The sequence below is a fragment of the Pimephales promelas genome, chromosome 4 (assembly GCF_988280905.1).
Source record: "Pimephales promelas chromosome 4, fPimPro1.hap1.1, whole genome shotgun sequence".
Taxonomy (NCBI): domain Eukaryota; kingdom Metazoa; phylum Chordata; class Actinopteri; order Cypriniformes; family Leuciscidae; genus Pimephales; species Pimephales promelas.
In genome coordinates, this window is record NC_142772.1 from 28,570,970 (window position 1) to 28,598,706 (window position 27,737).

The 27,737-nt window shown below is 39.6% G+C and overlaps 2 protein-coding genes across 5 annotated transcripts; both read left to right on the plus strand.

The window, feature by feature from the left end:
• The first annotated feature begins 3,133 nt into the window (after positions 1–3,133).
• gucy2d (guanylate cyclase 2D, retinal) lies at positions 3,134–19,730 on the plus strand. 3 transcript variants are annotated; one of them, XM_089130225.1, is made up of 21 exons: positions 3,134–3,785; positions 3,959–4,051; positions 6,385–7,380; positions 7,907–8,208; positions 8,935–9,310; positions 9,412–9,490; positions 9,590–9,707; positions 9,960–10,079; positions 10,298–10,381; positions 10,522–10,698; positions 10,909–11,329; positions 11,473–11,621; positions 13,490–13,653; positions 13,733–13,925; positions 14,416–14,590; positions 15,259–15,357; positions 16,841–16,935; positions 17,634–17,719; positions 17,824–17,912; positions 18,198–18,231; positions 18,347–19,730. In XM_089130225.1, the coding sequence occupies exons 3-19, from the start codon at positions 6,561–6,563 to the stop codon at positions 17,909–17,911; spliced, it is 3,546 nt and encodes a 1,181-aa protein (XP_088986351.1). In that variant the 5' UTR covers positions 3,134–3,785; positions 3,959–4,051; positions 6,385–6,560; the 3' UTR covers position 17,912; positions 18,198–18,231; positions 18,347–19,730. The 3 variants fall into 3 exon arrangements, with proteins under 3 accessions (XP_088986351.1, XP_088986350.1, XP_039515565.1); XM_039659631.2 differs by lacking the exon at positions 18,198–18,231 and having other exon boundaries at positions 3,136–3,785; positions 10,909–11,065; positions 11,180–11,329; XM_089130224.1 differs by lacking the exon at positions 18,198–18,231.
• Positions 19,731–20,430: 700 nt separating this feature from the next.
• LOC120470378 (uncharacterized) lies at positions 20,431–25,818 on the plus strand. Of its 2 annotated transcripts, XM_039659918.2 has the most exons (4): positions 20,431–20,755; positions 22,158–22,224; positions 23,186–24,155; positions 25,243–25,818. In XM_039659918.2, exons 3-4 carry the CDS (start codon positions 23,217–23,219, stop codon positions 25,252–25,254), a joined length of 951 nt encoding a protein of 316 aa, XP_039515852.2. In that variant the 5' UTR covers positions 20,431–20,755; positions 22,158–22,224; positions 23,186–23,216; the 3' UTR covers positions 25,255–25,818. The 2 variants fall into 2 exon arrangements, with proteins under 2 accessions (XP_039515852.2, XP_039515853.2); XM_039659919.2 differs by lacking the exon at positions 22,158–22,224.
• The last annotated feature ends 1,919 nt before the right edge of the window (positions 25,819–27,737 follow it).

Sequence of the window (27,737 nt, forward strand, 5' to 3'; positions counted from 1 at the left end):
CATTTGAGCCTTTGCAATCAGTTGAGCTTAAGCTGCTGTCAATGAAGACAGTGCATCTGATTGCATTGGCCTCCATCAAGAGGGGACCTGCACACATTCTCCGTTGACAAAGCATTCCTGGAATTCGGGCCGGGCCTGGATATGTGCCCAAGGTTCCCACCACTCCCGGCACCAAGTGGTGAACCTGCAAGTCCTGCCCTCGGAGGAGGCAGACCCAGCCTTGGCACAGCTCTGTCCAGTACATGTTCTCTGCACCTATGTAGACAGAATGCAGTGTTTCAGGGCCTCAGACCAGCTCTTTGTCTGTTATGGTGGGAAGCAGAAGGGAAAGGCTCTCTCTAAGCAAAGGTTGTCTCACTGGATAGTGGACGCCATTGCTTTGGCATACCAGCAGTAAGGTCGACCCTGCCCCCTTGGTGTGACTGCCCACTCTACCAGGAGTGTGGCGTCCTCTTGGGCTCTAGTGCATGGCTCCTCTCTAATAGACATCTGCAGAGCTGCAGGCTAGGCAACACCCAACATATTTGCCAGAGTCTATAATCTCCGAGTGGGGCCTGTGTCCCCTCATGTACTCGCTTCAACCAGCTAGTACCTCAGGTGTCTTCGCTTGCTCGCCATTCCACTCTTCGGACTGGATGCGTGCGATATTCTCCTCAGGTGAGCTTCAGAAGCCTTGAGTTCCTCCAGCGCCCCTGACGTTGGTGCCAGTGTCTATTTCCTGGGCGTCGGCTAGGTTCCCTTTCGTGTGCATGGTCCCTCCCCTGAGCGACCCCCACATGTGTATTTCCACTGTAGTTTCCTCTGCCTCTCTAAGCTTGTGTCTTTCCCTCGGCAAGCCACCTTGCCAACCCCTGGGGTTGAAATATTCCACCTGCTGCTGGACACATATGCATATGCACATAAGATTCCCTATATGCATCCCTCTGGGTCATATGTGTATTCCAAATCTCAGATATTTAGCCAATCGCCTCTGTTTGATGACCGGAAAGTGGCGAGATTGTGTCGAACACCTGTGAAAGATGCAATGACCTCAAAGTGGTAGGCTATAGTTTCCTAATTTGAGCGGGTAAAACATAATTAAGAGTTAAAAAAGATTAATCAAACATTCGTTTTTTATAATTTATAAAACTTAGTTTTACAATGATAATGTGCTAATAATTCTTTGACTAATAATTCAAACTTTGACATAATTCTTTTAGTTGTAGACAATGTATGAGACTACCCGTGTCCCCCACCTCATCTCTCTCTGATTGGAGGTAAGAGGCTTGCCAGTTGAAGCTCAGCACAATCTGACTAATCTGATTATCTTAAAATGGACTCCTATCAATCATGAGCTAGCGTGAGATGCACACAAGCAGGCCTAGTGCTAGTGAGATCAGAGAGTTACTTGATCCAACCAGCAACAAGTTAAAGGTATAGGGCAGAAACAGTCATGAACAAGTGAAAGTGTTAAAGGTTTGTGTTTATGTCCCCTCAACCTCTAGACACTATTATAACCTTGATCAAGACACTTGTGGTGCTGTAACACGTGTACTGAAAAAAAAATGTGAATTGATGGAGAGAGAGAAATGATATGGTTGCTGTGTCTTTCTCTGTCCGGCACAGCATGTTGGATCAAAACATGAACTTGATTTCCATTGCTCCAACAGCACCCTGATTAACGTGAGCCGACCACATAGTGTTTAATAGGGCTGTGGCCAAAGCCAATATTGCCATTGGCTGCATGGAGGTCCTCTTTCTGTGAGGACCATTAATGCGTCCAGTAAAAGGGAAGGAAAGATTAAACTGGATCAAGTGACAAGCGGCAACATTCTGTCAGGACTTGTAGAAGTAGGGAGTAACAATAAACAGTCTTCATTTAAACAGGTAGATGGCAAATACATTGCAGGCAGAAAACAACCACAAAGATGATGAAGCAATGGAACACATCTAGGTTGCACCACATACACCCTACACGCCAGTATATTGTATATTGATGAGATGTTTCTTTTTTTCAGGGAGACTGGAGGCATAGGTAATGTTGAGACTAGTTGAGACCAGACAATGATTACATGTGCATGTGTGTGGCGCAGGCTTTTGCAGTGTGGAGCAGATGAGAGGGATTGCTGGAAGCCAGGGAGGATGATGGGACATGTAGTGCAGAGGTGACAGGTGACACACTCAATGACACACTCAAAAACAGACCAAACCATTACTTTACTCTGAGGGAAAAGAATGGTCCAAAACATACACCACCATTCAAAAGTTTGGGGTTTGCATAAAAAGATTTCAGGATTCTTTGATGAATACAAAATTCAAAAAAACATTTATTTGAAATAGGAACATAAGCCACTATCATGAGTCTGAGCTCTTATTATATATTTATTTGAATTAATTTGTATAAATTAGTTTGTATAAAGTTGAATAATGTCCCAAGCACTGCTCCAGTTTTGGAGGACTGCTCAAGGATATAGTCAGAACATAATCTTCACAGGCTTTTGACCTTAAAGCGCTTACCACTCCTCAAGCTCTGACTACCCGACAGGTACCTCTCTCTTGTGTCATATTATATCTCCATCCTTCCATTTCATTTTTTTAACGGCTTCTCTAAGAGCTTGCTCACCTTGTACCATTTTATCCAAGCCTTCTCCAGGAAGCCTTTAAGCACCTCTATGTGTGACCCACAAATATCAGGCTAAAAAGTAATTTTTATGTCGAAGCAAACTATAATAAAAGCGTGTAACAGTGTTGTGCGACTCAATGTCACAATGAACAAAGGTATCGTGGCTTAGGGCTTCCTGGGAACTCAAATCTCATTTGACCTGTTGGGCATTCCTAGCCAAGCTTATAAACTCAAGAAAGATCAAGAAGTAAGGAGGAGGAGTGGGAAAGAAAGAGGGACACACTGACACTTGGGATTTTTAAATGTAACATGAGGATGTGTTACACTAATGGTTTAACACAATCATCATCTTTTTGTGAAATTGTGCTTTGTGATCTTCATAAGGTTCGCTTTTCTGTCCATTGTGTTAACTTGATACACTTTTACTGTCACATAGATGTATGTATAGACAATATTTTTCCTCATTTAAATATTTTTCCCTAAAATAAATCAATGGGGAAAAAAAGAGACTTTAGTCATGTCACCATATTGGCTACTGTAACATAAACTAAAACAATGACAGAGTGCACCTGAGGAAACAAGTTGGAGCAGGACAGTACAGGTACAATCGGTTACACTTGTTGGCTCACTGTTGATCCTACAGAGACAGTGCATGGAATCAAATTCTCAGCCAGCTTAATTATCAACCATCACGCAATTGTCACGGTATTACAAAAAAGTAGTCTGCCAAAACCAACCATTTATAGTATTTCAATGGGGAATATTTCAATTTACTTCAAATTGTCAATCAATATCAATCAATATATTTCCACAAGCCACAAGCTCACATTCACTGAGGAGACAAAATGCCTTTTGCCATGTATGTGTGGAATGGATTATAGGCTAAAGAGGGTTAAGAAGTCACCTCTTAGATTCCCGACCTGCCCCTCCTTTCTCCTCTGGTTATTCCTTCTCCCTCTCTCTCCCTCACTCTCCCCCCCTCTCTCTCTCCCGCTCTCTCTCTCCCTCTCTCTGTCAGTAAATCTGTGTGTTCCCACTAAGACCCAGGACTCAGAGAGGCTCTTTTTCGAGTGGCCTCCCCCATTAGGCTCTCCAGACTGGGGCAGGACTCAGTTTAATAGAGGGCCTTCAACCTCCCGGGACCACAAACCAAAAATCAACTATCCATTGTAAAAAGAGAAAGGTGGATTTCTACTTCTATACTTTTTATACAATTCTTTTCAAAGACATTTTTTTTAAAGACTGTCCTTCTATTATTTTTTACATGGAATATTTGTTTTTTCTCCACCTTCAATTTGGACTTTTACATTTTTAATTTGGATTTTGTCATCTACACCCACCTCTCTGGGAGTGCAGTACTTCTGGTCTCCCGCTGGCTCTTCCCAGACTCTCTGTGTGCTAATGGAACGAGCACTCATCATGGCTCTCAATTAGCCCCACACACAACAGGTTAGCCAATCTTTCGTTCTTCTATTAAACAATCCTTTATTAAGAGTAAAAGTGGTTTTCAGTATTAAATTTGCTTGAGTAGACCCGGATTCATAGAGAATTATGGGACTTCACTGAGGGATGCCAAGTAATCTTAGGTTGTTACAACATCATTAGAGATGCTTTGGCTTTTTTTAACTTTGTATAAGCAGAGTTTGTAAAATAATTTTGTTAAATATAATGTATACATTATTTTATTTCTCTATTCTGTTTTCTTATCAGCCAAAAAGTAGTTTTGAATACGTAATTTTATTGGGTCTACTTAGTTAAATGTCAACTGTTTGTATCAATTTACGAAAGATGTCAATTGCTAACTATGCTAAACTAACATTCAAACTAACTATGCTAAACTAACATATATGATTCTTTGTGATGAAGAAATATTATTGTTTTCTAGTACAGGTGTCCATTCCCTATTATGTTTTTGTATATTCAGTCACCTAAACTAACCCATTACATACTTTATACATATCCAGGCACAAATGCCTCAAAATAGGCAGTGTAGAAGAAACGTTACTGCAAATACTGCTTTTTAATACACCATTGGCTAAAAAGGAGGTTAGACAGAAAAACTTTCCAGTATTCTCATTTAGATTTTTTTTTTTCGATTTTAATTTTGTATGTGCAGCTTAATATCCATAAGAAGGACAAAATATGATCCATGTGTACGTGTTCAGATCATGAGATTCAAACAGTAATTTCCAGCACTCGATCAGCTAAAATAATAGCATTGGCGCATTTACAGTATATAACAGGACAACTCATTTTGAATGTAAAAGCAGCCTTGACAAATCTTATTAGTAACAAGGAATATCAAGATTTAAAAGCTCAATGAGATGGCATTTATGGAGCTGACTGCTGACATAACCATATTGTCCTAAATATAATAGCTTTGATGACCAGATTTACATATTTAAATACTACAAGTGAAATATTTAAGCAGCTTGTATCAGGAGAACCAAAAATGTGTGGTGTAAATTACTTAAACACAGGAGTAACATGAGCCTGACAGCAAGGTCCCGTGCAATCTGCTGTAATCCTGAGGTATTTTAGTGCTGGCTACAGGTCCAAAGAAAGAAAGAAAGCCAGACGGTTAAGACATGAGGTGTAGAGAGGAAAGTTTTAATACAGAATACTAAACACATGGATTCAAAGTTGAAGAATAACGAAAAATCTAATAAATAGATGAAAAGACTTCTGACAGGTCAATACAGGGTGATGATTGTGTAAAGAGATAATGTTGATTAAGATTAAGATTGATTAAGCCTCACGTTATTTGGCAGTTATTATGGCCAGGGCTAATGAAGGCAGAGCTTGTAATCTGCTTTCTGCCTGCTGAGCAATAGATAGAGGCAGAGAGAGAGACAGCCTAGTACATGTTGTGTGCCACTTCACCCCAGCTCCACCTTTAAACACAGATGGCACATGAGTCAGGTGAGGAAATGGTTGGTCAGCTGACCAGATCAGGTCTCTAGGATCGCAGTGGAAAGGCCAGAATGAGAAGTGGTTTGAAGAAGACTTCAAGACTCTGCTTTGGTCATCACAAAACCATTGTTAGCAACCCAAACAGCATTTAATTGAAGAAAGAAGCATTTCATTAATTTAAAGAAGTAATATATAGATATCATTCTGTTACAATAAATAAATATGACTATACAAATATATTTCATCCTCGCTAAACACATAATTCAGTCTGGAACCCTATATTTCTGTCTCAGTTAAGACTAAAAAAGAAATTGCAGAGATAAAAGATAGCAGAAATTAAGTCACATTGTGAGATGTAGTCACAATTCTTTATTTATTTTAAATGTAATAATTCATTTTAATAGAATTATCAAACAGTATATACATATTTAGTCAAACAGTCAATGCATTCTTATCCTACGGCGTCATATAGTGACGCATTTGACAATGTGTAGCCTATACATCCAACGAACATGACACACTTCGGTGAAACAGTAATTTATACATTCTTAATATTTTAGTGGAAATCGTGATACATTTTTGACATTTGTGACATTTATTGTCATTGCTGAATAAAAGTATTAATTTTGTTCAAAAACATCTCACTGACCCCCAGCTTTTGAACCACAGTGGAGATCTGTTGACCTAGGTGAATGACCCAGATGCTGATTTGAGCCACTTTTGCATCACTAATAATAGTAAACAATGGTGAAAAGAACTGCAGTATTCTAATTCTAAGAAAGACTAATTTTGTCTTTTTCTGTTCTGTTTCTGTCCCTTGTCTTTTCTCTCAAACACAACTGCAAACATTTGCTCCATGTCCATAACAGACGGTGATGGCTGGTTATTGTGCAATAGTTTTGGGCTAGTGCCCCTCAGTGGGTAGAACTCAAATCGAGAGCTGGGTGTTTTGAGTGTTTTTATCAGCCTTCTTACTGTCCCTGACAAAAATATTCACATAAACACACAACATCTCCCAGTGCCACCTGTTTTCCAAAAAAAAAAAATGGAAATGGATGACCACAGAAACTCTAGCTTTCTTTGCCAGTCCCACGACCCACGATGGCAACCACAGTCTTCAGCAGCAAAGCGACGACGAAAACCAACCTCAAAGCAAAAAGCAAAAAGCCCAGATGGCCCAGCGAGCTCGGTGTCCTCGACTCCAGTGCTACGCAGCCACAGCTGGTGGTGGAACAGTTTGCTCTTTCCTCTAGTCATGCTATCATACTTGCCCTGTGAGGCTTGGGGCACCACCTTCAAAATTGCCATCGTAGGACCATGGGCGTGCGACCCTATGTACTCCAAAGCCCTGCCAGACCTGGCTGCCCGATTAGCCATTAGCCGTATCAACAAAGACCCCGAGCTCAACAAAGGCTACTGGTATGATTACACACTAATTAATGAGGATTGCTCGAGCTCGAGAGGCCTGGCACGCTTTGCCGAGCTGGAGGGTTACGGTTCGGCCTTTCTTGGACCGGCAAACCCTGCCTACTGCACTGCTGCTGCACTGCTGGCAAAGAATTGGAACAAGGGCATCCTGTCCTGGGCTTGCCTGAAGGCTGACATGAATGAGGAAATGTATCCCTCCTTTCTGCGGCCGCTCCCTTTGTCTTCTCGCGTGCTCTTCTCTGTGCTGCGCTTTTTCCGGTGGGCACATGTTGGGATTATAACTGCCGAGAACGACATGTGGGAAGCGACTGGGCATGAACTTGCAGCATCCCTGCGTGCTCTTGGTCTGCCAGTTGGCACGGTTGTTACCATGGGGGCGGACAAGGAGGGACCACGACGAGCCCTAAAGACAATACGAGAGATGGATCGAGTGAGGGGTGAGTTATTTTTTTTTAAATCTACACTTAAAATGCGCAACAAGTAACTCTTAACTAAAGTTTTTAGAACTTCAATTAAAAACAGGGGATTACAGAACAGTGGTTGGAGTTTTCAAATGAAATGATCTGACTGCTTAGATCAATTTAATCTTTGATTAAGGATTGAAAATATTATCCATATGTCATATAAAAGAAAATGTATGTAATCTAAAATCTGTACACACACACACACACACACACACACACACACACATATATATATATATATAAAATGAATAATGTTTATTTATAATTTAAGTGTGTGATCTTCTGTTTGAGTGTGATATTATTAGGACAGACTATAAATATTATCTGGGCAAAAAATTGTGTTATATCTCTCATTGTTTTTTTTTTAAAATAATTATTAACATCAACTTGTTCCTTCCTTCGTTAATCGCTTAAATGTTTTGTCCTCCCTCTTTATTTTGTGTGTGCGTGTGTGTGTGTGTGTGTGTGTGTGTGTGTGTGTGTGTGTGTGTGTGTGCAGTTGTCATTATGTGCATGCACTCTGTTCTTATTGGTGGAGAGGAACAGTATAAGTTGCTAACCACAGCACTGGACATGAGAATGATTGACCGAGGATACATCTTTATTCCATATGATACACTGCTGTATTCGCTGCCATATAAAAATGTGAACTATCCAATCTTGGCCAATAACACCAAACTACGACGAGCATATGATGGGGTCTTAACAGTAACCATGGACCAAGGGGAACAAAATTTCTATGAGGCCTTTTATGCAGCACAAGGATCCTATGACATCCGCAGCAGCACACCAGCTGAAGAGGTAACGCACTGGGTTCGAACTCGTCTTACCAAATGGTTTTAGAACTAGTGGTCTCATTTTAAAGCGATATAGGGACACAAATTGCAAAAGCAAATGCTATAGTTATTACTAGAAGGAATCTTTGCCACAATAGTGACACTTCAGATGTTTTTTAGCACAGAAAAAAAGGTGTTAAGCATTATGTTTAATATGTAGATAATTTTAATATGTAGGCTGCATAAGTATGCTAAAACATTTGCAGGTTGGTGTTTTGTCTCTAAAGGGTTATACTCTATAAAAATAACCCATAAAAACATATTTGATACTTAAAATTAAAGAAATGTTACCTAAGATTAAATAAAATATTTCGAAAACTATTGCACTGACATGTTTTAAGATATTTCAGTACAAGTGTCTTTCTGTTAAAACAGCTCAAACATGCATTTTAGTCTGGGACTAAGTTTAAGCCTTGTCTGTGCAACCGGGGGTTGATGTACTAAAATAACAAACTGAAATAAAAATTAATAATAAAAAATATAGACACATCGTAATGAGTAATGAGCAAAATATTAATTCAAAAACAATTAAAATATTAGTAAAATAGTGATACTAAAATAACACTTTGATAAAGTGAACAACAAACACTTATTATGTTTTCCCTGGTATGAGAAATTGCTTAGAATCACACTAATACTCTTGTGTTGTTTGTCCTATTTTTGTGTTGTTGTTTTTTGTCTTTCTTGGCAGGTTTCTCCATTTTTTGGGACCATTTATAACATGCTCTATTATACAGCCATGGCTGCAGAGCAGAGTCGTGCTTCAAGTGGTGGGCGCTGGGTATCGGGTGATGCACTGGCTAAAAACGACGGCGGATTTGAATTCAATGGCTTTAACCAAAGGATATCAGCAGGTTCTGATGGAGAAGGAATGCAGGCACGCTACGCTGTCCTGGATTCAGATGGCTCTGGCTCCAGCCTACACCTCACACACGCCCTCGAAGCACCGCACACGTATGGAAAATATGGAGGGTTGAAGTACTTGGGGAAATCGATTCATTTTGCTGGAGCATCTCCGAGCAGTGACTCAAACTGCTGGTTCAGCCCTTATATCGCTTGTAGTGGGGGTAAGGAAGCAGAACGCCTTATGCCAGGTTTCATTACATTACATTCTATGACATTAACATCACGACTGATTCTGTTTCTCATTCTTTCTTTTTTGTTTCAGGCCTGGATGGAGTTTTCTTCCTTCTTTTGTTGTTTATTGTGTTGATAGGTGGAGCAGGTGTCCTTTTCTTCCATGTAAGGTATGAATTGACTTGCTTGAGTTTTAGCAAACCACCTTGTGTTGAACAAGTTTAATGTCTTATTGATAAACAAATAAGTATATGAGTTTGTGTGTCCAGGAAACACGGCCAGGTGGGGATATTAGGAGGGTTTGGTGGTGGAGGAGGAGGAAGCTCTGTTAAGATAGTGCTAACACTGGATGACTTGGTCTTCATCAACACCACACTCAGCAGGAGGGTCAGTCACACATGCTCTCTCTCTCTGTCTCATTCACTTTTAATTGATCTCTCTGTGAGTAGAAGCTGAATGAGGAGAGTGTGATAATAATTTAATTTAATATAATTTTAGTGCGTGCTTTGTTGCGAATATGATGGTAATAAATAGGACAAGAATGAGTCTTTTCATAGAAATTAATTGTCTCTTCTTCATAGATTTTTTGTTGATGCTTCTCTCATTATCAATGTCTCTCTCTCTTCTTTCTCTCTGTAGAAGCTAAATGAGGATAGTATGATAAAGAGTCAACTCGATGTTAAAACCCCACACCACTCAGTTTCAGCTCGCAGTTACATTACTTCAACTCCTGAAACGTCCAACGTTGCTGTTTTTGAGGTGTGTGAAATCTGTGCAAAGTGTTTTGGTTCTATATTAAAGCAATATCACACACACAAGATGAATTTTGTACTGAATACCTGAAGGTAACCTATATTTTAGACAAAATTTGACCAGTTAGTTTGTATATTTTTCCCCACCAATGGATATAGTTTCAAAGAAAGTCTAATGAGCCAAACTTTGGTGTTTTGTTAAATTGAATTGTTCCGTCTTGTCAGGGTGACTGGGTTTGGCTGAAGAAATGCGCCTGTGGAGATTCTGTTTCAGAAATCGCTGAGAGTACACAGGCCATCTTTATCAAGGTAAGAGAGAAAGTGAGAGAAAATAAATGAAAGTTAGCTAGTAAGTTGTGGACACGTTTTAAAAGGAAAACTGAATGCTGCTTACCTTCTTTACCCTCTTTTTTACTTCTGTTTGCTCCCCTCTCTCTCTCTCTCTCTAGCTGAGAGACATGCGCCACGAGAATCTGAACTTGTTTCTGGGTCTGTTCCTGGATACTGGCATATTTGGCATTGTTACAGAGCACTGCACCAGAGGCAGCCTGGAAGACCTACTCAACAATGAGGAAATGAGACTGGACTGGATGTTCAAATCCTCTCTTCTCCTTGATCTGATCAGGGTGAGGAATTGAAGCTATGGAAGGAAAGTTCGATTAACAAAGGGTTGAATGAATGCATAGATGAACATATATGTAAGAACAACTCAGTAAGAAGATTAAGATATGGATGAAAATGTGGTAAAGAATTACTGGCTGCATGTTAAGTAATGAACTCTCAAAGATGTCACCTGCGTCCATCTTCTCATTCATCTCTGTCATTTTTTCTCTTAGGGAATGAAGTGCTTGCATAATCGTGGGATTATTCATGGACGCCTGAAGTCAAGGAACTGCGTGGTAGATGGCAGGTTTGTTCTGAAGATTACAGATTATGGCTATAATGAAATCCTCAACTGTCAAAACATCAACTTGGAGGACAACAATCCGGAGAGTACGTATAATACATATGGAAAGTGTTATGAGAACCAGGATATAGAGGCTCCTATTGCTTGCTTTATGTATTCCGTCTTTCTGGTTGAGTCTGATCTCTGTATCTTTGAATCAGATCTATTTTGGACGGCTCCAGAGATCCTGCGGGACCCTAATCTGAAGAGGAAGGGGACGTATGCAGCAGATGTATACAGCTTTGCTATTATCATGCAGGAGGTGATCTCTCGCTGCGCACCCTTCTGCATGTTGGATATGCCTCCTGAGGGTTAGACACTATCGCATACCACTACATAATCGCTTACTACATCAATGTTAATTTTTCCATGTTTACCTAATTAATTGGAGAAGCTGAAAATAGCAGTGATTTAATTTGTTTGGAGCAATTCTCTTGTGTATCTCTGTGTGCAGAAATCATAGATAAGGTGCGCTCTCCTCCACCGCTGTGCAGACCCACTGTGTCTGTGGATGAAGCTCCGCTGGAGGTGATTCAGATCATGAAGCAGGCCTGGAGTGAGGAGCCTGACAAGAGACCCACATTTGAGGAGATCTTCAAACAGGTACAGCTTCTTTTTCTCTCATGCGCGCGCACAAACACACACACACACACACACACATAGAGCCGATCAGCCCTATATGCACACTACGCAAGTTGCGTAGGGCCCCACAAACTACTCAAGGCCCTGCCTCCCCCCTCGTGTCAAAGTGCGTCAATCAAAGTTTACAACATCGATATTAAGCGGGACTCTCCGTCTGGTCACGAAAACTGGAAAAAAACAACAACCTTGTGGTCTCTCCAAGTTTGATGTCAGCAAAGAACAGTAAAGTTAAGTTGATGTGCATCTCTCTCTAGTGACTAGAGTCTAGTCTGTCTGTCTGTCTGTCTGTCACGTGCATGAAATGAAATCCTCAGCAACACGTCTGTGGGGACCAGGACAATATATAGGCTCGATGCCACTCCTCATTATAGGCGCTCACACTTTTAAAACAAGACAATGATTATCTAAGCAATGTATTGACATTGACTTGATTTATAGGCTATTGCATTTAAAATGTTGATTAGCTGGACAAACTGATCAATATGGATGCATATCTCTCAGTAAAATATAACCATCAAGTATTGCTTTTATTTTTTAAAACACAGTAACATACTTTAGCAAGCCTTTTTAGCTTTTATTCATTCACAGGATGCATTATATCAGTTAAATTTGTTCTATTTAAAATGTGAATTCTTGATATTAAAAATGTACATTTTCTAGTAACAATGTATTTCTCTAATATCAGAAATTAGATTTTCATTAGTACTAGTTTAAAGGAGACCTCCGGTGCAAAATCAACCTTTGGTCTAATTACACATCGGTACCTAGTCGACCGTTCTCTGAGATTTTTTTCATGATAATCGAATCTAAAGTGTTTTATCTCTAAAAACTGTTTAGCGTATACGCTTGTAATGAGGGCATATAATAAGTAAAGAGAAATCGCTAGTTAATACCACTAACAAGGCTCAAAATAGCCCCACACTAACACAGTAACATAATGAGTGTCCCTACATGCAAAACGAAGCATTGAGAACTTTTTAAGTGTACAGACCGTTTAATAAGAAGATACTTTATAAAGACTGTCCACTTCGTGTATACAGACAGGAGCCATCTTTGGAAAACATTCTTGACAAGTCGAACCACGAATGTCGTGCCAAGTGAGCTGAACTGTATGAAGTTCAGCGAACTTCTGAACTGTATGAACGGCGTTCGTGGTTCGACTTGTCGAGACTGTTTTCCAAAGATAGCTGCTGCCTGTATACACAAAGTGGACTGTCTTTTCAAAATATCATCTTATTAAACGGTCTGTACACTTACAAAGTTCTCAATACTTCGGTTTTCATGTAGGGACCCTCATCATGTTGCTGTGTTAGTGTGGGGCTATTTTGAGCCTTGTTAGTGGTATAAACTAGCGATTTCTTTTTACTTATTAAATGCCCCCATTACTAGCGTATACACTAAACTGTTTTTAGAAATAAAACTCTTTACATTCGATTATCATGAAAACAAATCTCAGAGAACGGTCGACTAGGTACCAATGTGTAATTAGATCTCCTTTAAGGAGGTAGGATTGTAGTGGGAACACTGGGGTGTCACTGTGTGGCAATGGGAAATGGTTTACATGGCTCATGTAGGAGGGCCCCTTAACAGAATTTTGCTTTGGACCCCAGGGAGGACAGGATCGGCTCCACACACACACACAAACACATTCTCATGAGAACTGTATATACACCTTACAGTACCTCTAAACAGATTTCGGATAGTGCCACCTTTGTGGGGGCATTTTATTCCCATAATGTAGAGTTTACCGGAACATATTCACCATATAAAACATAGGGGAGAAAACAACAAAAAATACTGTTCTCTGTCTCTTACTTTCTTACTTGCAGTTTAAAAATGTGAACAAGGGAAAGAAGACAAATATAATTGACTCAATGTTAAGGATGCTGGAGCAGTACTCCTCAAACCTGGAGGATCTGATCCGAGAGAGGACTGAAGAACTAGAGGTTGAGCGTCAGAAAACTGATGCTCTCCTAGCTCAGATGCTGCCCAAGTGAGTCCCACTTCAGTCTAACTTCACCCTTCTTTCCCTATTCTCTTTTAGTTTCTAATAATGCCATTCTGTCTTTCAGGTCTGTGGCCTTGGCATTAAAGACAGGAAAGCCAGTAAAACCGGAGCACTTTTCAGACGTCACACTGTATTTCAGTGATATTGTAGGTTTCACCACCATCTCTGCTCTGAGTGAACCTATCGAAGTGGTCGATCTGCTTAACGACCTCTACATACTCTTCGATGGAATCATCGCAATCCACGATGTCTACAAGGTCTGCTTGAGCTTTTTTATGTTTCACTTATACTGTTGTTGTGGAAATTGAGGAGATTATTTCATGATACTGATCTCGGAATATCAGATTTTGAGTGTTTTTCCTGCAGATCCCTTTTAAAAATCAGGGACACATGGGACGATTCCCTTTCAAAAAGTAAACTTTTGTACCTTAGTTAGCTCTAAAAGGTGCATAATAATGCCCCTAAGGCTCATATAAGTGCCAAAATGGTACATATTTACATGTTTGAAAGGGTGTGCCCTGGTGAAAGGTTTTAGACCATTTTTTCTAAGAGTGCATAAAAAAAGGGAAAATGCTGCAAAATATTTATTCTTTGGTAAGATAGTCTTCTAAAGATTTTAATCAAAAGATGGGATAAATTAAAATAATATATTATTTATATAACATTTTATAATCCGAGGTCATTTCTATAGCACATGCTAATTTTTTTTTTTACAAAAACTTTATTTTATATGACATATCTCAACAGGTGGAGACTATTGGTGATGCATACATGGTGGCATCTGGTGTTCCGAACCGTAATGGTAACCGTCACGCTGCAGAGATGGCCAACATGTCTCTGGACATTCTGCACTGCATCGGAACATTTCAAATGAGGCACATGCCTGACGTCAAAGTCAAAATCCGCATTGGACTCCATTCTGGTAAGAAAAGCACAATGCACACAAACACTTACACCAATAACATTCAAAAGCTACGGGTCTTTTGTGGTGATTTTTTTGTTGTTGCCGGTTTTTGCGTTTTATTGAGATAGTAGTAGTAGAGAACTGCCAGGAAGCTAAGTGAGAAAAAGATGGGGATAGTATTGGGAAAGATACCTGAGCCAGGACTCCAACTTGGTTCGCTAGAAGTGCAACTGCACTATTCGTCGAAGCGCTGCCACAAGGCTTCAACACGGTTTAAATAGCAATATTGTGAAATTGCAAATTTAAAATAACAGTTTCTATTTTATTGTAAAGCACTTTACCAGCACTTTAAGCCCTTCTCACAAAGTTAAAAATCGGCCATATATTTTCAGTTACAAAACTGGCCTAGTCTTACAGTACATCACCAAACTGAACATAGTGCTAAATGTAAATACGTATTTACACTTGATCCTCTGATGGCTGTGTATTCCTAGAACAAGTGAAATGTAAATCCCAGGCATCATCCAATTAACAGATTCATCCAATTATGGCCCTTTCCCCCACCCCCCAACTCAACAGTGATCACATGGTGCTTGCACTGGTGTGACTGACGCAGCGCTATGTAATTCATTGAAATGTAATGCAGTCGCTAATGTTCTAACTTAGTATTTTGTGTGTCTGTACAGGTCCAGTGGTGGCGGGTGTAGTTGGGTTGAAGATGCCTCGGTACTGTCTGTTCGGGGACACTGTAAACACAGCTTCCCGAATGGAATCCACAGGGTTGCGTGAGTCCACCTAAAACTTTTGTGTTGTATGTGTATATACATCAGCACGTGTCTGATACTAACAATGTAAGCTTTTTTGACTTGTCTGTGAAGTCGTGATTCCAAGAATTTGTCTTTGCCTAAGATTCAGTAGTTAGTGCTTTGTGTGTGTGCTGATCAGGGAGTGCATGTCAGTGAGAAGCTCAGAGGGCTTAAAGTGAAGAGTTCCCTGTAAGCTCTTAAGAGTATAAGCCAAATTAGAAAGAAAATTCTGCTTTAAAGCTAATGTCCTCTTAGAACTCAGCCTCCGCTATCACCCTGAACTGTCTCACCTTTAATCAGGCCTTCTGTCACCTTTATCCAAGAACATTTACTTCACGTTTCATGCTGAAAAACATGGACGAAATGTGTGAAATTTGATTAAAGATTTGGTAACGCACTACCATTAAAAATATTTTTTTTTTTTAAAGAAATCAATGCATTTTATTCAACTGATCAAAAGGGAAGACATCATGACAAGTGACTTACAATTGGTATATATGTCAGAGGTCGCAAGCCTCTGGAGCAACTAGGGGTTAAGTGTCTTGTTCAGGGACACATTGGTGTCTCACAGTGGATTCAAACCTGGGTCTCTCACACCAAAGGCATGTGTCTTATCCACTGTGCCATCACGGCCACCCCTAATGATGCTGAAAATTCAACTCTGGCATCACAGGAATAAATTATATTTTAAAATATATTAAAATAACTAACAGTAAATATTAATCATATTTTTTTAAATCACTTATTTTACTTTCACTTATTTTACTTAAATCACTTATTTTACTTTTTTTAATAATATATATATATATATATATATATATATATATTACTTTTGAATGGTAGTGTGCATTGAATTAGGCTACCTCAGAATTATTGTATATGATCATATTGTAGAAGAAGACTTTGTTTGAAGATTATTTTTAAATGAAAGATTAAAGATGTTTTCATCATAGATTGGGCCACGAAAGTCACACGTTTAGTACTGTGTGATTTCACCTACGCAATGAAATGACGAGAACACATTTGCCCAAATAATCTGAAATAATTTTAAATGAAAGATTAAAGATGTTTTCATCATAGATTGTGCTACAAAGGTCACACGTTTAGTACTGTGTGATTTCACCTACGCAATGAAGTGACGAGAACACATTTGCCCAAATAATCTGAAAGAAAAAGAAAGAGTGGCTGAACGCCTCCAGTTATGTAACCTGCCTAGTGCATTGGATTGAAAACTTTAATAGTTAGAGGCATACTGTCATCTAGTGGTTTCTCAGGGAACATTATTACCTTCAACGAGAACTCTGCACTATGTTCTTGATGAGTCTGTATGAACTCATACAGAAGAAATCATTGTGGGCAATGATTTAGAGATACATTTGTAACAATTTATTTTGATTGATTATTTATTTAATAATTCATTTAATTTACTTTTTTTTCTTTTTTGCTCTCCCTGTTTCTACAGCTTACAGAATCCATGTCAACAAGAGTACTGTTAATGTCCTGAACACCCTCAAACTTGGCTATAAAATAGATACTAGGGGCAGGACAGAGCTCAAGGTACACACACACACACACACACTGACAAGTGTTTCTTCAGTTCATGCATTTTTATGTCTCGGTTGATTTTTATTAAAATTACTATAATGCTAACTATGAACAGACAGTAAAAAATATTCAATATTTTTTGTGTGAAAGTGATTGTATAATAAATACATATTTACACAATTTCATCTGTCCCAAATTTCTAGCATCATTTCCACCACAACACACAAGTTTTGTTCCTAATACAGATTTATCAGAAATTTTAATTGTTTGTAAAGATTTTTTTAACACTTGAGAAATGTGATGTGTGTAGAAACAAAATCGAGGCAAATACAACTAGAATACTAGTTTATTTAACCACTTTATTTAAAAAATGTTTACAATTTCCATCACCGTTATTTCCACCACATAATGTTATTGCACAGAACACATCATTTGAAATGTGATGGAAAAGAAACTATAATGGTTCATGAATTTCATTAAAAAAAAATTCTGCACTGTTGCATGTATGTCCACCATTGGACATTATTAGTAAACAAATTCAGTAAACTAGTGTGAGGGTGAAAGTGAGTTTCAAGATAGTTAATTCTTTTAACAATTCCCAACAAACACACACTATAACCAAGGGGACACACTCTGTTATACAGTATTGTACTTAATGCCTTATAAATGTCTTGAAGCCTGTCATATGAGCTCCTGTCATTCTCTTACAGGGTAAAGGTGTAGAGGAAACATTTTGGTTGGTTGGAAGGGATGGATTTACCAAGCCACTACCTGTACCGCCAGACCTTACTCCAGGGTAAGAAAGATAAACCAGAAACCACTTCTGTCTTTATGTACATCTAGAGTAAACTAAACGTGTTGTGTTGATATGCTGATATCTTTATTTATGTTGCCACAAAGGGCGAGCAACCATGGTATCAGCTTGGATGAGATTCCGCCTGATAGGCGGCAGAAATTCTTGGATCGACAAAAGAACATGGGGAACTGAGGTACAGAACAGAGACATTTCACTCAGTTCTGTCGCATTTGATTTATTTCTTTGTTTGGAAGATTTCAGTTTTCTTCCTAAAGAATGGATAAAAGAGTTTACAGTTCACTAATTTAGATTCTGTAACAACTATACCTACAGTACATGTCTTAGTTCTTTTATTCACCCTGTCATTCCAAACCTAGATGATTTTCTTTCTTCTACTGAACATAAAAAAGACATTTTGAAAAATCACTGGGATCCAATGTTGCTTTGGACACCGTTTAATTTATGTTGTGTTCTGCAGAAGAAAGAAAACATACAGCTTTGGAAACATGAGAGTGAGTAAATGACGAGAGAATGTACTTTTTTTTTTGTCTGTCCCTTTAAGCTCTGCTACTTAAGGTTGTTCAAACTTTTGAACTCATGCTGTTCTGTTTCTGTGTCTTCCAATAGGCTGTGATGCTCATGTTTCTGCACCAGCCTATCGAATTTAGGAGAAAGTGGGGCAAGGGGATGAAAGGAGTGGAATGAGGTGTTCAAAAACCCCTCGACTTCTCTTTTTCTACCCGATTCATTCCAAGAAAGAGTGGAAAACCTCACTAGGACATCTGGCAAAAGGCACAAACACTTGACCTGAAAGCCAGTCCATCGAAACCATCAGCTCAAGAAGATGGCATGTACCAGCTGCTATGGATGGTCACAGAACTTTTTTTTTTTAACTATAGTTTATACTGCAGTTCATCCAATACTAAATAAAAGACACTTCTGAGGTCAAAGCTCATCCAGACATGAAAATGAGAACAGCAGCACATGCCTCATTCATCTGTGATCCCTCCAGTTAATCCACTTCTACAAAGAGATTTATTTTCTTTATTTCATTGTTTATAAGACAAAAGTGAAACAAGCTAAAAACTAAAAATTGATGGTGCTTGTTTATAATGGCACCTGACAATTTAGTTATAATTCAGTGGAAATAACAGCAATAATATCCATGTGTTGAAAGGATTTAAAATACTGTTGAATTTATTTGCTAGGAATATCAGGTTTTAAATAAATAGGTGCTAGTTGAAAAAACAAACAAACAAACAAAAAAACCCCCGTCACATTCTTCAAATGTTCTTTTTGAAAATGCTTTCATTCTTGTTTCATTTCACGTGGCACTGTTTGGCCTTTATAGAAAGCGCAATGCATTCAGAGCAGTTTTCATGGCCAATAAAACATCCTTCAAACCCAAGAATATATGGCAGACATTTACTTGCTATCATTTGAGTAGCTTACCTCAATTGTCCTCTTTGAGTTAAGAGTAAGATGTACTTTAAAAAAAGGAAACTTGTGAGCCGAGACAGACACAAATTGTCAAGTTTGCGTTGCAATTGCATGTCACATTATCTTAATATACTCGGTCAGCACATTCCATGCATAATATTCTGATGTCAAACCCTGCTTCAGAGTCCTGAAAAATTACCAAAGGGAAAACATATCAGAGATTTATCCAAAGATTATCTCAGCACTATTTTGACTGCTCATGCACTCAGTAAATATGCTAGGTGCCCCAAAAGGGGAATTATTTGAAAGAATGCCATGACAGACTTTTAAATGTGTGGTCTGGATATCTTCATTAAGATAGGAGGGTTCTGGCGCCTGTGGCTGTCCAGGATGACGTTCTGTCACTCCATACGTAAACCACAATCAGCGGAGCTAGTCACAGCAGGATGTAGATGAATTTCAATTGCAAATCTCACCATTTTATCTTCTTTTCTGTGATTATGTAAATAAAAAATGGTTTTAGTGAATGTGCAGATTCTTTCTTAGTGTATGTGCTTATTTAACTCCATATCAGTATGTGAATCCTCAATCCATGTAGTAATTAGCCTACCTTCCTAGAATTATGAAATGTAAATATTTGAATTACAAAAATAGCCTCGCTGAAGTTCTGCTCCACTATTGGAATTTAATTTTTTATCAACAACAAAAAGGTTACAAGATTTTCTCAGTCATCACTTAATTTATGTTTGTTTGGACAGTTTCAGATAACATGTCAGTTCAAAGTCTTCCAGCACATCTGAATAGCAAATATAATGTATCCACAAACACGGATGTTTCCCCCACATTGAACAAGAGTTACAGGTAGGCTATGAGGATGTCAACACACAAGAAACAAAATATCCCAGTATTAATTCTACCAAGATGGATTATGATTAATGTAAACATTTAATCAAGTTGTATATCAGTGCAACGATAGCCTACAAGAAAGAAAAGACATCTCTGTTTTGCGTGCATATGTCAAGGTTAATATGACTGATTGATAAAGACACACGGAGGATTGGGTGTCAACTCGCGCTCGGGTGACTCGAGTTAAACGGAGTCTGAGCTGAATTACAATTCGCCTAGAACTAGGACATGTTGGCTCCGCCCAATTATCAAAAGCCATCTCGTTGATTGGACACAGAAACGTAAATGAGGCGGAGTCCATGGGTGTGTCGTGAAGCGTGACCAAACTATGATTGGCTTGCGTCTCCCTCTATCAGAATCCGAATAGCGGCTCCTAGAGCCAAACCACATTTTACACATTAAGGAACTGTCTCCGGTAAAGTGACGCTGATACTAACACAGGATAGATAATATTGTGCCGTCTTGGTCATTGTTTTCAAATTGAAGTTGTTTAAATCGTCCGTCAAGAAACCAAACGAATTATTTTGACATTAGAGTAATAATTTTCTTATGCTTTATTTTAAATAATGTGCCTAAATGATTAGGGTCTGTCTTCTTTGAAATAATAAGACGAACACAATTCCGGTTAAGTCAACGGAGAACTCACTTGACATGCACTTCACGGACTTCAACGGAGTACGGTAACACAAGGTAAGTTAAAAACTCTGGAAATATGAAATTTGTAAAGTAAATATTATGCCTTCAAATTGGCTAGCTACCTATTTGTTATTATCTGAATTGTTGTCGTCACATCGTATTACTTTATGTAGGTTTTGTAACAACCGCTGCCTGAATGAGTTCATTTTTTTTTATTGTGTTATCCATGACAGGTGTACCTATTTTACGAGGGAATACGTTGCTTAATAAGAAGTCACAGTAATATGTATGGACTGACAGGCGCATCTTTCTGTAGCTCGTTGTGTCTGCACGCGCATATTTCTCGTTGGCTCGCGCTCTGTTCTGCTGTCACGCGCGTGTGAATGTTCTGTTTGTCTACATGTTGCGAGGGCGCATCTAACTGCTTGGCAGCGCTCGGGCTCTCAGCTTCAAACCGTGCGAACCGTTGCTCTTCCCCAACCCCCGTTGCACTGCTCAGCCCAGCCAGCGAGGGCGGGGCCAGCCCAAATAAATGTGGGGAGGGGAAAAAACGAAGACAACAAACCTTAAAAATGTAGGCCACGGCGCGTGACCCAGTTCCTCGTGAACAACACAGCGAGTGTGAATGTGGAGCACGGTTATTATCCCCCACGCCCGGCACGGTTCCAGGGCGGGTTCTACTGTGTGTTTTTCTCTCTGTGCCAAGCAATGTTCGGGGGCTTTTATACATATGAAAGAGAAGAAAGAAATGTGAAATGTATCAAATTGCTGTTTTAAAAGGTAACTACTTGTCGAAAGTTTTAAAAGTATTTTTTACACGTCTCTAGGCCTACATGTTTTTATTTTCTCTGTTTTTCTGTTTGACCCAAATGAAACAAATAAACAAAATAAGAAATGAGTAAAAAATCTATCTATCTATCTATCTATCGGGTTTTTTTTACAATAGATAACGCTTGGGGTGTGGTTGTGAGAGATCAGATAAATTCATTTTTCATTAAAATATGGCCTTTGGGCTGACCAAGTGGTAAACTACATCTCTTCACCTGTTGATTACACATGGGGACTGGGGAGTGAGCCAGTATCAATTTCAATAGATGTGTGTTGTGATTTGAAGTCAGGCTGGGCTGGGCTGCTTCTATAGGCTTTTGTGTGGTTTTGACCATAGTGAATATAGGAAGAGTAGATTGTAATAATGTGTGTGTGTGTGACAGATATTTTGTTTTGGGCCCCCTGGAGAAGGCGATCAGTCTGAAGCTGACCTACTTTTCTCCTTTACTCCATACCTGCAGAGCTATTTATATACATGGCACAGGGCTACAGGAGCAACTCAGACCATCTCTCCCCTCACAAATACACACATAGGCACTTTATGCTCACACACATATTATGTGTACACATCTCCTGCCATCTCACTGTTTTTTTATTTTGTTTTTTTTTTTTATTATAATTTCCCCAGCCTGGCCTGTGGAGAGCCACCCACACACACGGCGTGAAATCCACACCCCCTCAGGAGTGCAGTGAGGGTGAGCTGTATTCTTTTAAAGGGTCTGGTCCCAGTAATATGCATGTGGAAGCCTGTTTCACATATCAAAGCATGTATGGCTAATGAATGCTTTTCTGTTTAATCTATTTAATAAGGATCAACCCACATCTGTAATTATTTTTTTTGTCCCAGAATGTTTGGCGACTCATTTACTTTTGTTTTACATTTTGGGTATCTTATCACAAAAGAAAAAGTCAAGTTGATTCTTGCTAGTTGCTAAGTGAACAAAAGTTGCTTCAACTGAGTATTTCCTTTTGCTTTAAGGTACTTGTGTTACAATGGAAATAATATGGGGTGAATCCGTAAAAGGTTAAAATACTCAGTTTCAGTAGAATAGCCACAAAACATAGCTAAATAAAATGCATGTTAACATGATTTGGTGAAAAAAAAAATACTTTTTTGCAAAGTTAAATCCAGCGGTCAACCCTAAAAGGACTGAGAACAATTTTACAGTTCAAATAATAAGCAAGTTTTAATACGTGTTTCTTATTCTAAGCCAAAGTTACGTTTATTGTAAAGGCTTCATTTTAAAATTAATTTTTTTAAATATTTGTTTGTGGTAATCAACTTTATAAGGTGTGGTCACATTTTCCATTGCTCTGTGGAATTTCACAGGTGAAATCCAGTTGTGTCAATAGTAATCTATTCGATCAGGAGTTTCACCTGAAAACAAAAAAAGTTCCTTATGCTAATTCAAAGGGTTGACAACTGAAACCTTGGTTTAAAAGTGACGTATGCAATGCATCACTACAATTAAAAAACAACCTTTTTTGAAACCTTTTAACCCTGAAATTCCGCTATATTGCCCGCACATTTATGCCATGAATGCTGTTGACTCAGCTTAACTTATTGAGCGCAGAAAATACTCCTTTAACAAGGAATTTTTTACACTTTTATTTCATAAGACCTTCATAATAATTTATATTTCTTTATGGTTACAGGAGACAAAAGCACCATTGTGCAGATAGAGGGATGGAGGACAGGAGGCTCCTGCCTCTAGATGGAGGTGGCAATCCCAAGTGCTCCGCCTTAGCAGATAAAGAAGATAAAGTGGTCAGGATGGAGAAGGGTGACCCAGAGACCTCAACACAAACGCGTGTGAGAAAAGACGATCTCTGTGATGTTCCTCGCAAGGTGCCTCGTTTCCAGTACGTGGATTTCCCTTCCCTGCACCAGTGCATCCAACAGCTTTCTGTGCCTCCACTGAATGGTTGGCTGGGATCCTGCTCGTTGACAAAGGCGGCAAACTGTAGGCCCTCCAGTCCTAAAGAAAAGGTGCCCAAGTTTAAATACGTGGACTACCCATCTCTCCACCACTGCATTCAGCAGCTGTCTGTGCCTCCATTAGAAAGCTGGAGCGCAGGGCTGGTCCGCTTTAATGCAGAGGGGAGACAGGAAGTGTCTGGATTGCAGAAGAGGCCCTTTCAACCTGGGAATGTGAGGAAGAACCAGAGGAATGAGGCAGGAGTTCGAGACTGTGAGAGTAGAGCTACAGGATTTTCTTTCCCGATAGACACACACACCTCAGTCTCAGGCAAGGAGGAGAGGCCTCAACACAACTACAGCTCAGAGGCTCCACAGAAGTTAGAGGAAGGTAACGTAAGGTCCTGTGCTATGAAACCAGAATCTGGTTTGCGATTAGATTGCGGTTCCAGGTTAGAATTTGGGTCTGGATCTCAGAGTAACACAGCGGTGGTGAGAAGCGACAGGCCGTCGGTTATTAGCATGGTATACGCAGATAAGCAGAAGCACTGGGCAAAGGCTGAGCCCCTGGAAGAACAATTGAACTCTCCAGATTCAGTTGGACGTGTACCGTGGAATACCCTCCCAGAGTCAGTCTGCCCATTCTGCCAACAGATGTTCACAAACCCAGAGCAGTTCAGGGCTCACCAGAGGAGCCATAAAGATAAGGTGACTAATGCTAATCACATACACAACTACAGTAGGCAACATTTGAAGTGGATCAAAAAAGTTGTGCCAAGACAATTTCATGTATAACTTTGGTGAAACTTTGGTTTTTGATCCACTTCAAATGTATATTCTCCGTTTATCACTTAAAGGGATAGACCACCCAAAAATGACCAAATAGGAAAATTTGTCCATGTAATAAAAGAAAACGGGGGTCCAATTTGGTTTTGTATCCAACTAATTTTTATTTTAGGGGCATACAACTTTCTTCAGAATTGTTTTGTTTCACACAAATTCACAGAAATAAATTTAAGGCTCAATCCCAATTCACCCCTTGGCCCTATCCCTTGTTTTCGAGTGTACCCCTTGGCCCTTAAAATGGAGTTACAAGGGCCAAGGGGTTGAAATATTCCCCTACGAAATGGAACAACGCTTCATGAACCCGATACGTCATCAGTCGTCGGCGATGGCTCTGCTGTTACAGAGTTTTTACAGGATTTCTCCATGACAACAACTGACAATCAGCGCAGCTGCTCTTAACTTTGAATAAACATGATGATTATAACATCCCTTCCTCGAAATGTATGTCTTTTCTGATCGGAAAGGTAATTTATAATACCATTTCTTCATTTAAACGACTATAGTGTTATTATAAGAGTAAAAAAAGTGCACGGAGGAATCATCTGGCACTAAATTTAAATGTCTAATCGTTTGCAAGCCCATCTCGCTGGTTATTTGCGATGCATTCCGTGAACTTTCTCTTAGCCCTCCGTTTGAAGTGTGCCTCTGAAAAATCTCTGTTTTGAGGGCTATTTAGCCCTACCCCTTCACCCTACCCCTCGATCTCAACAAGAATCGGGACAAGCAAAATGGAGGGGTAGGGGCAAGGGGTAAATTGGGATTGAGCCTAAGTCATACTGGTTTGCAATAACATACGGGTAAATTGTGCCATAATTTTCATCTTTGCATAAACTTTTCCCGTCCTTAATTTCCATTAGTTTATTACCACATCCTGCGTTCGGCTTTAGCAACGTCTGCATTTAGGCTCCATTATTTCCAAGTAATCACAGTGTAATTCTTATCTTCACAGAGACCAAATTGATGTGCAGAAGAACTGAGTGAGAGCTGCCTTTGCAAACAGTTAATGCCACATACCATGGAATCTTATCATCAGAGGCCTTCTTGTGTTGTGACTGGCTATAGTGGTGCTTTCTGGCAGGACTATAGGGAGATCAAAGACATGATAAACACATTAGACAGTTTGGGTTCAGACCTATTTATGATTTAGAAGGGTCAATATTTGGACCATCAGATATGATGGGGTTTCAGCTCGAGACAGGGGAGCTTAGAACCAGAACCATATAATATGAGTGTTTCTACAGGGGTGGGTGAAGCTCGATGAACTGGTGCATAAGAGGATACATTTTATTACATATGAGTTCACCACACTGTGCATGGTGGCAGGCTAAAAATTAGCTTTTGGTGCCTACAAAATAATGGCTATTGTTAATAATGTTAATAATGCACAAGCAAACAGGCTTGTTATTGATTTGTTACATTATAGCTTTTTATTGTTTTGTATGTTTTTTTAATGTTTTTTGGAAATCAATGTCAAGTGGCTTTGAGCTATAGCTTTAAATATTAAAAAATGTGTAAAAAAAAATTTCAAGTGTTTAGTTGCGTGGTTTTTTTATACAGAAACAAATGTTTGACTTTTCAGTACAGGTATGCCCTGTACAAAGAAACCCTGTTTGGCAGGTTACCTCTCGGTTATATATAAACCAAAGAGCTAAAAAAACATAGTGTCAAAACATTTTCATTTTAAACCTTAAGTCTAAATGGTTTTTAAAATGGTATAAAAAGTGTTTGACTTTGTTTACAAACTTTAAGGAACATAATGTTTTTACATTATAGTGAAGATCTGACCAGCTAAAAACATCTGTTCGTTGTTAACTATACATTCATAATTCACAGTCAAATAATTTACATTTTATCTTATTTAAAGGGGTCATGAAATGAGAAATACAATTTTCCTTGAGGTTTTGACATCATATAGAGGTCATCATATATCATATCATATCCTGAAAGTTTCAGAACTAAAAACTTTGAAAACATGCCACAACATGTAAGTAACAGTTCTAATGTGATTCATGTAGCTACAGTCAAATCCCGGCAAACACATTTACATTGTGGCACGTTGCATTTCTACTATGGCAATATAGCTGTCTACTTTCTCGCCACATTGTAACAAGAGAGAGAGATTCCCAGCCTTCCTTTTCTCCAGACACTTCCTCCAGCTCTTCCGGGGGGACACTGAGGTGTTCCCAGGCCAGCCGGGAGACATAGTCCCTCCAGCCGTGAAGCTACTTCCCGAGAAGGCGTCCAGGAGGCATCCGGAACAGATGCCCGAGGCACATCAGCTGGCCCCTCTCAATGTGGAGGAGCAGCGGCTCTACTCTGAGCTCCTCCCGAGTGACTGAGCTCCTCACCCTATAAGGGATCACCCAGCCACCCTGTGGAAAAAGCTAATTTCGGCCGCCTGTATCCAGGATCTTGTCCTTTCGGTCATGACCCAGCTCATGACCATAGGTGAGAGTAAGAACGTAGATTGACTGGTAAATTAAGAGCTTTGCCTTGCTTTGCCTTCACTTGAGGCAGGAACTCTCCACCAACCTGAAGTGGGCAAGCCACTGTGGTGAGCAGGATGAGGTCGAGGGACATGAGAGAACGACGCGAGGCAGGTGGCATGATTGATAATGAGCGACACCTACACAACGCACTGTTCTCGTATCTCTCACGGAGGAGTGGAAGCATAAAGGAGGGGCCACAACAGTGCACAGCGAGAGAGGAAGAGGCCTGATTTTATGTTGTGTTGTTTTGCACAGTCAAATGCCTTCTCCAAATCCACAAAGCACATGTGGATTGGTTGGGCAAACTCCCATGAATCCTCAAGCATCCTGGAGAGGGTATAGAGCTGGTCCAGTGTTCCACTACCAGGACAAAAACCGCACTGTTCCTCCTGAATCTGAGGTTCTACTATCGGCCGAATTCTGCTCTCCAGTAACCTGGCATAGACTTTCCCGGGGAGGCTGAGTCTCACAAGCCAGCCAGGCCTGATAGGACTCCTTCAGCTTGATGGTGTCCCTTACTTCCGGTGTCCACCACCAAGTTCGGGGTTTGCTCTCTCGACAGACACGGGAGACCTTACGGCGACATCTTCATCGTTAATGGAGGTGGAGAACATGGTCTCAATGGTTGCAATGACGAGATTGCTGCGCATGTCTGCGATCGGCTACAATGCTCATCATTGCAACCTTTCAAGTCACAATCTTAATATAATGCCATAGATCTAATTGTAATGCTATAATTATCTTTTTTTAAATTTTCCATTATTTTTTTTAAGTAGGTAACATTGAGAGCAGTAATAATAAAAACATGCTAAAAGTTTTCAACAGAGTTCCACATGTAATACTAGCTATTTCATATGCAAAGATGTCAGCCATTCACAGCAGTGGGCGTTTACACTGAAGTTGCTCAGCAGACACGCCACTTCAAACAGACTGTTCAAATCAGAGGCTAAAATCA